Source organism: Panicum virgatum, chromosome 9K (assembly GCF_016808335.1).
Source record: "Panicum virgatum strain AP13 chromosome 9K, P.virgatum_v5, whole genome shotgun sequence".
In the NCBI taxonomy this organism is placed as follows: domain Eukaryota; kingdom Viridiplantae; phylum Streptophyta; class Magnoliopsida; order Poales; family Poaceae; genus Panicum; species Panicum virgatum.
Window position 1 is genome coordinate 45387758 of NC_053144.1, and position 12682 is coordinate 45400439.

At 43.7% G+C, this 12682-nt stretch overlaps 1 protein-coding gene across 6 annotated transcripts; it reads left to right on the forward strand.

Annotated features, from left to right (window-relative positions):
- Nucleotides 1-6274: 6274 nt before the first annotated feature.
- LOC120651659 (pentatricopeptide repeat-containing protein At2g44880-like) lies at nt 6275-10390 on the forward strand. Of its 6 annotated transcripts, none has more exons than XM_039929231.1 (4): nt 6275-8153; nt 8833-8993; nt 9076-9144; nt 10340-10390. In XM_039929231.1, the coding sequence occupies exon 1, from the start codon at nt 6333-6335 to the stop codon at nt 7935-7937; it is 1605 nt and encodes a 534-aa protein (XP_039785165.1). In that variant the 5' UTR covers nt 6275-6332; the 3' UTR covers nt 7938-8153; nt 8833-8993; nt 9076-9144; nt 10340-10390. The 6 variants fall into 6 exon arrangements, with proteins under 6 accessions (XP_039785165.1, XP_039785164.1, XP_039785162.1 ...); XM_039929230.1 differs by lacking the exon at nt 10340-10390 and adding an exon at nt 9439-9925; XM_039929228.1 differs by lacking the exon at nt 10340-10390 and adding an exon at nt 9439-9925 and having other exon boundaries at nt 8833-9144.
- Nucleotides 10391-12682: the final 2292 nt, after the last annotated feature.

Here is a 12682-nt window from a genome sequence, read left to right on the forward strand (position 1 = left end):
TTCATGTGTACCTCTCGGAGGTGAGCGCAATTGATGAAAGCTAAAAGGCTGAAGCTTCCGGCCGGCGCTGGCTTGTCGAAGTCTGCTGATCGATACGTAGAGTGAATGTTTGCGTCCGTGCCGGTCCGCCTCGTGCACCCGCTTCGAAGGTATAACCTGCGCCTGCCAGCCAGTAGCGAGCGGGCTAGCGCCTGCTAGTGCTAGCGACGAGGCAGAGGGAGAACCTTCGCCTACGTACGTACGCGTGCCCTCGCTAGCCAAGGATCTACGTACGGCGTCCGGTAAGCTCACGTGCGTGCAACGACTCCGTTTCGATCCCCCCTCCTCGTCATCAGTTTTGTTGCTCGATCGACCGCAGTTCTAGTCTTCCGTTTGATGAGCACTCGGTCGTACTCGGAACCGATAGACGACTAACAATTACTTCTATCCCTATCAACAAGTTATACGTACCCTACCAAGCAGCAATACGGTCAACGGATTGCTATGATCTACGGTAGACTTGTCTCCACGTGCAATGATCGAGCTAGCTGTTGCTGATTGCTACGCCGTTCAAACTGGTAAACACTGGCCACTACATGCCTGCGGCTGCGCCAATGCAATTATTCCACATCTCACGCGCGTTCGCACTTCGGTGGGAACATATGCACGTGGTGGAGCAGTTTATTTGTGTTTTGTCACAATACTTCCAGTCAGTCTTCCACCGCGGTAAAACTAGCTGGATGAAGAATTACCGTGCCCTACGTGGACGAGCGAATGAAGAATTAATCCATGGCCGGCAATGGCGGAGCTCAGTGGAGACCAAAGGGAGCCATGGCTCCCTAGCTCAACGCAATCTCCATTAAATAAATAATAATTTATTACTGTTTATAAATATTTAATTCTAAATTATATAGGTTGCCTCCCTCATTTAGTGTTTAAGCTCTGTCAGTGATCGCCGAACCCCGTGCGTACATGGCATTGCGTCCTCCGGGCCAATTATTAATTCGTCATTTAATTTCCAGCCACATCACGATTCACGCATCACACATTGGTCTGTCTCACCAGCTTGCCAGTCACACCTTTTTGTTTGACGAGCACCCGTGCATGCAGACTTTTGAGAAGGGAAACTGGTCGACAAGAAGGGTGCGTACACTCGTTTCCTTTTTTTCTTAAAGGAAAACAAACATGAAGCACTATACTCACTACATGTATATATATGGTCGTTGACCGGCAACCGCGCGCGAAGGCAATTGAAAACTTAGAGGGTATAATTATAATTGCACTGCAAAGTAGAAGCAAAAACACCAATTTCTCGAACTTATATTACGATCTTTCCACTTTTGACTACGAATCTCAGAAAAAAAGGATGGCTACATATTTAATGACATACGGTACTATATTCTCCATCTTTTGACCACAAAAAGCAAAGTCGATCGAGCTAAATTAAAGGCAGGTCATGAGCACCAGCTCCAGTAGTGTCCACTGCACTAATCTATGCATGATTAGTTATAATATCCCCTTACATTGGAAGGTTGAATTAGTAAGCTAGCCAGAGGGGTTCGCTTCCTCCTAGGTAAACCAATTAACAAAAGTTGTGCCGAAGGACAAAGGTGAAGAAAATGTAGGTCAGCTCCAACACTGGCGGCAAGCAAATCAAAGTAGCACTCGTGTAGTTTGGACCGTCCGTGTAGATGTTGCTACGAGGAGGAGGAGGAAGCGTTGAGAGGAAATAGTCAACAGTCTTGTTGGTTGCGATTCGTCAGCAACCCGGCCCGGTATGGAGCGCGTGACTACGGTCTGGTTGACTGGTTGACAGTTCGTTGACGAGTGCATGGCGACTGGTCATCCCGAGACACGTGATGATTCTGGGCGCTGCCAGCCTATTTATCTATTTTTTATTTTGAATTAATGATTACTAGGTTCCTGATAAGATGCTTTGTTTCTAGACAAGCTGAATTCTTCAACTTCGAATAGTGAGTACCACCATTTTCTAACTATGGATTCCCATCTCGGCCATTCGGGCGTCTGAGCTGAAGTCGGCTCGGCTAGCCCTTCTGAGCATTCCTTCCCGCTCCTCTCTCCCTCTCTCCCGCCAGCCTTCAGGGGTCGTTTACCTTCTTGAAGGCGTCATTTTTTTTGCCCCTTCTCCCTCCTCTCAAACGAGCTTTCCAAGTGGAAGCCTTGACCTTTTTTGGTCGGATGATGACAATGCCTGTGACGTTGCTCCCTCACTTGAGGCGTCGTCTTGGAAGCTCTGCTGGTGGTGGTCATCTGCTCTCTCCGAAGAGTTTTCGCTTCTGCATCTGCCTTCGCTCGTTTCGTCTACATCGTCCGGGTTGTATTGGTCGTCATCTGGTGGATGCTTTGCCGCTCTTCTGTTCATTGTGATGAGGCCTTGTGGGGGATTTTTCCAATCTTTCGGTGAGGACGAACCAGATAACTCGATTTGAGGGAAAGAGAAGACGTTGGCGGTCCGACTTCAGCAATCTAGAGATGCTTTGCTTTAGCAACCAATATACCTCCTCCCTGGTCGCCACGCCCTTGCGATGAACGATACCGGCCTAGAGATGCTTTGCTTTAGCAACCAATCTAGAGATGCTTTGCTTTAGCAACCAATATACCTCCTCCCTGGTCGCCACGCCCTTGCGATGAACGATACCGGCCACGAGGGCACCCGTCCTGCAAGCAAATCGAAGAACTCGCAAGAACAAGTAAACAAGCACTGAAATCGTGAGGGGGGAAATCAAGAACTCAGTCTAGATTGATCGAGTATGGGGTTCTGAATACAAGAAGATGGGCGGCTAAATCAGCACGCGCGCTTCAGGGGAAGTAGCGACAACTCTTTCACGAAAACAAAACCCAACCCTCCCATGACAGCTGCTGGGGGTATAAGTACTGGGAGGACAACCTCCAACCCTAGGACGCTCCCAAAGTGGGCTCAACTGGATACACGGCCCATTGGGCCAAAATAGAGTGGCGCAGCACCATGGACAGAAAACCCTTCTGTATGGAAATGACGACTGCGCCCAACTCAGAACAGGTATCATCATGAGGCAGGTTTCGTTTGAAAGAGGACTTCATAAGATTTCCGTGAAGTACTTGAACGTCCCAATCGGAGTCCGAATGAAGTCTTGATCATTGTCATAAGTTGCTACTGTCCTGCTGTTCGAAACCAGCCCACGCGAATCCGATCCCCTTTTTATCCTCTCCATCATTCTTGATGATTGAGTTGACGGACACGAGCTCGAGTAATAGGGCCAGGTGGTGGGAATGTATTGTTGGTGTTGATGTCTTCATCATGTTGGCGGATACTTTGCTGCCGTTCTACTCAGACGGATACTTTGCTGCGCCGTTGTATTGGTGATCGGATCCTACCACCTTGGTGGGTCGGGTGGATACTTTGCCACCTTGGCATTGCAGTTGCAGTATCTTTTAGTAGGATCAGACTCTGTATTAGGGAGAGAGAGCATTGCATGATTAATTAAATATGAGTGACGTGGCGACACAATGTACTGCAGGATCTAGGTTTGCGGAGTCATCTGTGTTTCCCCATTTTTCTTGCTATTCTTGTTTGTTCTTTGGGTCACTTGCCACTTACTTGGTGGTGGTTATGTTTCCGCCTTAATAGCCTCTGTTTATTAAGATTTATAACAATCGTATTGCTTTCCTCTTAATAAAATATGTGTTCATGCACGTTTGCGAAAAACAATAATGGATTCACACAATGCAAGGAGACCGAGCAGTAAGCACGCAAGATTTGTTTTGGTGTTTGTGTGATCCACATAGAGTATTTTTTTATCATGACAATATAGAAATATAACTATCGCATCACACAAAGTGATTTCTAGTTCGCTTTTCAATTTTCAATTTTTTCTTTCCGACCCCCTGTCTCCACGAGAACGGTTTCCTGGTTCGTCATTGACTTTCCTGATGGCCCCCATAATGTGTTGTGTCTATAGATAAAAAACGAACAGAAAATCGGAAACCAGGCCGTATATTATGCTAAGGGGCCAAAAGGATATGTAACTAGGTGATTTCTCCGCGGGTTGCTACAAGATTTAAGAGAGATTTTCGGTAAATTATGACAAATGATGCAAAAGATTTTTGACCAACTAAGGCTCTGTTTAGTTCCCAAAAAAGTTTGCATAGTACCAATCACATCAAATCTTCGGACACATATATGAAGCATTAAATGTAGTTGAAAAAACAACTAATTGCACAGTCTAACTGATTCATACGCGATGAATCTAATGACACTAATTAATTCATAATTGGACATTAATATTAAATAACAAAGAAATGTGCTACAGTACCAAAAACACAAACTTTTTCACCATCTAAATACAGCCTAAGGGTGCTCTTAATCAATCTAGTAAAGTCTAAACTATTTATAAAATGATCCAAGTTTAAGATAACATATATACTTTGATTCTTTTAGAAGAAACGGACTCTACTATTGACATTAATATTTTTGGTACAAAGGTTAGAAAGAAAGAAGAAATTGGACCAAAACTTACCCCCTATATATGCATGAATGAATACAAATACCATCATCACTCATTAGTGGGCTGTTCAATTGTCTAGCAGTTTTTGATGCATCAATTGCATGGAGTGGGAATTATGGTTTTCTAATGCATCAGTTCAATTGCAAGGAGTGAGAATGTGAACAGACTCCGTATTAGGGAGAGAGAGCATTGCATGATTAATTAAATGTGGGTGACGTGGCGACACAATGTATGGAAGGATCTAGATATCTACCGACGATCTAACGGTTGAAACAAAAATGACGATGTGGCTTCTTGTAGTTGCAGATAAATCAGAATTAATGATATTTAGTGAGAACCAACTATATATGTTTTATAGATTAATTAGTGTTTGACCAGTAAAATATGAATAGTTAAAATCTTTGACCGACACATACTAGGTTATTACCCTTTTAATTATATAAAAAATATTATTACAAATTGTATATACTGTATAATGTGTCATATTTTATACAATTACTATACGGTAACCAATATATTTATATAGGCTTTTTTTATGGCAACGCTCGCTACTTTATTCATGTGGTCGCATAGTCACTGACCGATAAATTGTTTACAAAAGCTGGAGGGGATGCATATTACAAGAACGATATCCATGATTTTTTTTTTGCGAGGAACGATATCCATGAATAACCGACGAAGAATTAAACGAGGTTGACAAGATAAACTTTGTCTCCCTAAACAGCACACCACCTAGGGCCAAATCATACTCGCACATTTGCAGCGGCTTCACCAATGTCTGGGACTCAGTTTCCACCACAATATTCTGCATGCCATAGACCACTGCTGCCTGAAGCGCTGCTATACATGCATGGTTTCCGCACACAGCGCATCGCTCACAGGCCCGGTCCTGAGTTTTTGGTGGCCCGGGGCGTAACTAAAAAGAGAGGCCCCCTAACAATACTATGAACTAATAATAACAATAACAGTAGTAGTCAAAAACACTTTAAAGTGTCCAAAGCAACATTTATATCATACAATTTATACATATTAGCTTAAAATTTCTTTTAGCATTTCTCAATGCGAAATCATCGATGATGGCATTAGTGTTGATCTACCAATAATTTATTCTCAATGCATAAAGTGGCCAAACGATTTAACATTTTTTGAGATATTACAGACCTGAAATAATTCTTCAATAGTTTTAACTTTGATGGGTGTCTTCTAGATGACATGAGGGCTCTGAAATTTTCAAAAAGATTATCAAACGTAGATATAGAGGGTAGATGCTAACAGATGAATTCTGACTTCAAAGACGAAGGATCAATGAAGGGGCTAGTATCAGTCTATCAGATGATTTTACGAGTTACGGGCAGTGAGATTGGAATCTAATCAGGGTGAGTGAATGAACAACGACAATGAAAATTCAAGGAATCGATGAGTCGGCTAGCGTGGTACGCAATTGCCAATTAGACAAGCATGACTACGTGATTAGCTTGTAGGCCTTCTAGCGTTGCTTCTTATTTGTCGGTGCCCATTTACAAGTATACTATATATGTTACCTTGGGAGGCCCCTACGTTTTGGGGCCGGGCCTGGTCGCTCACCACCTTCAGCCGCCCGGCACAGACTTATTTGCTAGCAAAATCTATATGGAAACAAAATAGATTTTTTAATGGACCTCTTCTGGCACAGCGCGGTGATGTAGCCGATTGGGCCGAACCTGTCACGGAGGGGGCGGACCCAACAACTCAGTCCTCTTCGGCCCATAACATTTCCTCGAACGGTCACCGGAGCCCATAACTTTCTTCGTTCCTCGCTTTCACGGCGCCCGCGGCGCGGCGTCGCCGAACACGAACGCGCCGCGTACGATGCTTCCCTCCAAGCGCAGCTACATCTCGACCGCATTGCTCTGCCGCTGCCGCCGCACCTTCGCCGTCGCGTCCTCCGGCCTGAACCGCCGGCCCGTCTCGCCACTGGCACTGGACGAGTATACCTTCCCTTTGCTCCTCAAGGTAGCCGCCGCCGAAGCCGCAGCGGCCTTGGGGCGCAGGAGCTCGATCGAGGGCCAGAAGCTCCACGCCAGGGTCATCAAGTTCGGTTTCTCCTCCTGCGTCTACGCCTCAACGGCTCTCGTTGACTTCTACTCCAAGGCCGGCGACCTGGCCTCTGCGCACGTTGTGTTCGATGCAATGCCGCGCCGGACGCTGCCTTCCTGGACGGCCATCATGGTCGGGTATGCCAGGAGCGGAGATATGAGGTCGGCTGAAGAGATCTTCTCGTTGATGCCGGAAAAGGATACCCCAGCTTATAATGCCATGATTGATGGGTTTGTGAAGGTCGGTGATGTCCCCTCGGCACAGAAGGTTTTTGATGCGATGCCGGAGAGGAACGTTGTTTCTCGGACTTGCTTGATGCATGGTTATTGCATGGCTGGGAATATGGAGGCCGCTAGGGAGTTGTTTGATGCGATGCCACGAAGTCGGAATTTGCACTCTTGGAATGTGATGATCAGGGGCTACTGCCAGAACCAGGAGTCTGGGAAGGCATTGAATCTTTTTAGAGAATTGCAGTCTCAATCATGTCCATTTGAGCCAAATGAAGTGACACTTGTAAGTGTTATCCCTGCAATCACTGATACTGGTGCTATGGACCTTGGACGGTGGGTACACGAGTTTGCTAGAAGAAAGGGATTGGACCGGAGGGCTAATGTCGCCACAGCGCTAATCGACATGTATTCGAAATGTGGAAATACAGATGAAGCTAGGCAAGTGTTTAACCGATTGAAGCCTAAGGAAGTTACATGTTGGAATGCTATAATAAATGGTCTTGCAGTAAATGGCTATCCTAGAGAGGCTCTTGGTTTGTTTGAGGAAATGCGAAGAAATGGGATCTCCCCTAATAGTGTGACCATGATTGGAGTTCTGTCAGCTTGTAGCCATGGGGGACTTGTGGACGAAGGTAAGCAGTTTTTTCAGGAAATGGAGGTGCTAGGGATCAGAAAAAAGGTAGAGCATTACGGATGCATGGTGGACCTTCTAGGACGCTGTGGGTATTTGAGTGAAGCCATGGGGTTGATTGAAAAAATGCCCTCTGGACCCAATGGCATAGTTTTAAGCTCACTGCTCTTTGCTTGTGCATGCCATGGTGCTGTAGATATGGCAGAGAGTGTTATGAAGAGAGCGGTTGAGATGGAGCCAAGGAACATTGGGAATTACATAATCATGAGAAATCTATATGCTGCAAAGAAGATGTGGCATGATGCGCTGAACATGAAAGATGAGATACATAAGCTTGGGGGTAAAAAAGAGGCTGGATGCAGTCTTGTTGAGATTGAGACCAGTGTTTCGGAGTTTATTTCTGGGGACAAGGCTCATCCCGAGTGGGTGGTCATATGTGAAATTTCTGGGTGCCTTCAATTGCATATGGGAGTTCCCACAGAGGATTTTGATTTCACCAGACTTTTTATTGAGTAAATCGTTGTGCTGACATCGTAGGAGAGGAGACTAACCAAGCATTTGTATGAAATATTCTCTCTAGGGGTTCAACTTTATGACTGTCTATTGGAAACTATGGTAGCAGATGCTGCATATTGCTACGCCATGATCCAGAAAACCAATATGGTTCATGATTCCTATATGAATAAAGGAATGGTAACTCTAATGGAGTATATAATGGTGGAACTGCTTTCGGTATGTTGTCTTTCCTGGCATCCTTTTATTCTGAGTTTTTATGTTCTTTATTTTCTGTATTTTGATTAGTCACTCTTGTATGAAACAGTTGCAGCTTCATGCAAACTACACCTTCCTCTTGTATGAAACAGTTTTAGCTTCATGCAAACTCCAACTTCCATGCCATCCATTCCTTAAATTCTCTATGTTCAGCCACTTTGAGAATGATATGACATCATTGAGCCGTTTCGAGGGAGGGAGGGGGGGAGGGAGGGGGGGGGGGGGGGGGAGGGAGGGAGGGAGGGATATGACATCATTGAGATAGAGCAGAAACCTGCTTGTTCTTTTTTTGGATTCTACTGATCAGATTCTAGTGGTACAAAAGATTCTTCTTTGTAGCCTGTGGGTGGTTTGTGTTCGATGGTCTCTAGTCTGGGCTGTTTGCCACAGGTTTGGATCTGGAAGTAAGACAATCATCTGCTTTGAGAAAAAGATCACTAGTTCATTGATAACAGATATTTGAATGTGCAATATTTATGGAAATAGCCTGACCTTCGGTTCTTCTTGCTTGCATTGTGGAATACTTAGCATACACATCATTCTTTATTTTCTGAATTGGCATATCATTATCAAATTATGGCTACATCAGATGAAGGTTTAGCCGAGTTACCGCTGATATTCTACACTCTGAATTAAGCAGTTTCATGGAGGACTTGCATTTACTATCATTTTGGTGCTCTCATTCGATTGGGGACTGAGGAGAATCGTTATAATTTCACAGCTGATGTTTGCAAGCGTCTGATGCGAAAAACTTCACATTGGGTTAACTCACATCGCTGTCGAGTTAGAATTATTGCAGATGTACTCAAATTCTGTCCATTCTTGTTACCCGTAGTCCTGATTCATGTACTATTGCTGACTTTGTCTCTGTTGGAAATCGCAGATCTGTTTTGCAACTCTCTACCTGAAACATCAAAGTTTCAGTGATCCTGCACAGAACTTGACATCTCTGGTAGTATATCTATTTCTTCTGCTATTGTTTTTTCAAGTCCACTTTCTAATTATTTTAGAATTCGATCACTCTATTTACTGCACTGCACACTGAATATAAGGCCTTGTTTAGATTAGAGTAAAGTATTTTTGGAGGAAAAGTACAGGAATCCCCAATCCAAAGAAAAAACAGCACTTTACTTGTTTGGAATGAAGGAAACAGGGGTTCCATTCCTGTGGTTTACTGTCTCCTACATGATTTCTCAGGAAAATAAAAATCTACTCTTATCCCTTGTTTTCTCTCCTTCTGGTAAAGCCTGAGGCAACACCATCCGCTTCAACGGCATGCCCAGGTTGATTCAAAACTGAAGCTGCCCGAAAAGATCATTTACTGTCTCTAGGAAGAGTGCCTCGCCACCGCCAGCTTCGACAGGGCCTCTTTCCGCGCCCCAACAACGTGCATCCGCTTACCCCTTCTCAATCAGAACCTTCTTGATGTGTTTTGCTTCTTGCTCCCTGGGATCTGAGAGAGGCAGAGCTAGCGGGTGCAATGCGAGAGATTTTAGAGCAACAAGAATGTCCAGATGAGAATGAGAAGGATAGGAGAGAATATAAAGTTAAGAACATGATGGAATGGACAGACCAAGTTCATGGACCCTAGCTCCCACATATAAGAGGTATATCGGAGGAAAAAAATACCATAGTAATCATACTTATATTTGTTAGTTGATTAATCGTTGCTGCTGATGTCCTTTTACTATTACTATATTTTATGTTTCCAATATCATGGGATTACTGCATTCCAGGCTCTTTGCATTGTTTTATTTTTTTTCTTATAATCTTCTGTTTTACCACTCCATTCCTTCCCTTTTTTTCCTGTGTTTTTGCCAGTTCCTCTTTTTTGTATACCTTTTGTTCCAAATAGGCACTAAAGAAAAGGATTGGTGCACATTGTCTTTGGTCCTATCCCTCCAATCACCTACGTTTTGGCAAAAAGGAAATTCATGTGCACAACCAACTAGTTGTGCATTATGGTATCAACCAGGCCAGTCCTAGGATTAAACAACACACAAAATATCAAACATGTGGCATAGATGCTTCCAGTTTGTAACTAGCACAAGCACGATGTTCCACTTCCAAATAACATTGATTCTTTCCAGATAACAGTTATGGTCTCGAATATAGCTGACATATCTCCCTCCTCATGAACAATGTAGGGATATTTGGATTTTTTTAAAACAAGCTTTGTGAATTTGCTCCCATGAGGATTCAAACCTAGGCCTGGTGTAACGTCCCGCCTCCCCGAGGCCGGGCCCGCTTACATCTGGCAGCTCTCTAGGACATAGACTGTCCTCACAGACCAACACATGTCTTTTCTGCACACTTTGTCCTCACTCATGCGCACCCAGGAATCACTTCCCGGTCGGTCACCCATCCCCAAATTGCTCCGGGCCAAGCACGCTTAACCTCGGAGTTCTTGGAGACCGGCTTCCGGAAAAGAAGTTGCAATTTGTTGGTATGAGTATCCTATTAATCCTATTAAGCCCTGGGCCGTGGTGTCACATACTCACCCCCTTCATTAGCTTAATTAAGTGTAACTTGATAGCCTATTTTCAACCCACAGGCCGATCGAAACACACCAGCAGTCTCGCGCGACGGCGAGCGCAGACGGTACCAGCATGATACAATTTTACAAAATAGTAAACAATATTAAGGTATTTACAAATTAAAGTTCATATAATAGATAACAGCAACGGTAGAGAGAGTCTAACATAAGGAAGATTTTCATTAGAAACCAACTGAAATAAATTGAAATAAAACGATAATCACGGAGACGTGAGGACGTCACATCGAGCCCAATGTGAATCCGGGTTAGCTCCTATATCTGAAACAGGGTAAACAACAAATCCTGAGTATACTAATACTCAGCAAGACTTACCCGACTAAGGGTATACTTAGCCCATTATCTAGACATGCAAGGCTTTTGGCTGGTGGGTTTGTTTTGCCCAAAAAACATCTAAAATAGATCCTTAACTTCAAAATTTTAACTCCAAATTATAACAATAAATTGGCTAAACATCTATGATTTGCATATCTATAGCAACCAAGGTGGAAACATAATTAATTAGATAACATCAGAATTTATCAACTCGTTTTGTTTTATTTCCTTACTACGATGTGACTCGGAGATCAAGGTGCTCATGTCCGAGAGCGACTGACGGCAAATCGATCCGATTTAACCTTGCAAGGTGGACCTAACCAACACGGCACGCAAAAGCCCCATCGGACCCCACACACCAACCTTTCCCCTCCCCGGCCTCGAACTACAGGAACCAGCCCAACGACATATAGTCAGCCGAGCCCTACATGAGACCATCAAAAGTAAACATATGCGACCCCTTTCTCCGCGGCCACTCGACTCGCCCTAGGAGTTGGGTGCGGGTTTCTGTACTTTCGAAGCAAAGCAGTACTCGGCTTACCGGTTTCGACTACCTCCTACTCCCGGTATGCGGTTAGTATAATTCAAACATGATCAGCAGGGCCAACAACGGTATGGTCCTCAATCGACTCGGACGGGGCTAAGACACCCAAGAACCATGTCTTGCTGCCATACCTATACATCATCATCATTCCCCGCCCGGTCTCATATTTCCATGTCAATTTCAACAACTCAGGTACTGTATATAAGTATATAACCTATATCTCGCGAGTAACCGGAAATTACTCGACTTCTAAGTATCCTATATCTCGCGAGTGCAAAAAGTCACTCGACTTCTATCGAGAAGTATTAAACATAGCATTTCTATCGTCCTATACATGCTAGTATAATTCAAGGAAACCTAGGGATCATGCAACTAGGGTTCCAATCAACTCATGAAATGTAATGCACAAGTAATAAATACATATATAGGTGTCATAATTTCAAATAATAGGATGTGCACCGGGGCTTGCCTGGGAGTAAAGTATCACTATAAGTTAGTAGGTTGGAGCTTCATGATAGATAATCGACCACCTTCTAGATAGAAACTAACACACCATCTTTTGGAGTTTTCTCCATCTTTATGTTCCAATCGTCCTTCAACTGATCTACCCTCGTACCTAAATGATATGCATAGATGCACATGCATGCACAAAAGAGGCATAAGCACATATTCTAAGGACGACTAGAAAGTAATGCGTGGTACGTTGTCGTAAAGAAGTAAGGTACACATCGTACTAAGGTTGATCACTCATCCTCACTCGAAGGACTAGTTCATCCTTGAGATTTGCCTTATGAAGTTACTTGCCCTAGTGATTAAAGCTAACAAGGCACCATGGATATCGTCACAAGAATAAGAAGTCTACCACATGTTAATTTCATCATCTATATACATTAAATACCTTTAGTTACAAACATGTAAGACTTAAACTACAGTAACATAGGTGAAATTTATTAGGTGGTAAAAGTGATACTTAACATGATAATTACTCTCTTCTGAACTTATCTCATTGGACACTCGTTTACAGAGAACCAAGCATTAGTAACTACCTAAAGAACCAAGGTGGTGTGTATTTAAGTG

Bases quoted from the DNA above. Each gene is read 5' to 3' on its own strand.
- LOC120651659 (XM_039929231.1), top strand. From the start codon at position 6,333: ATGCTTCCCTCCAAGCGCAGCTACATCTCGACCGCATTGCTCTGCCGC.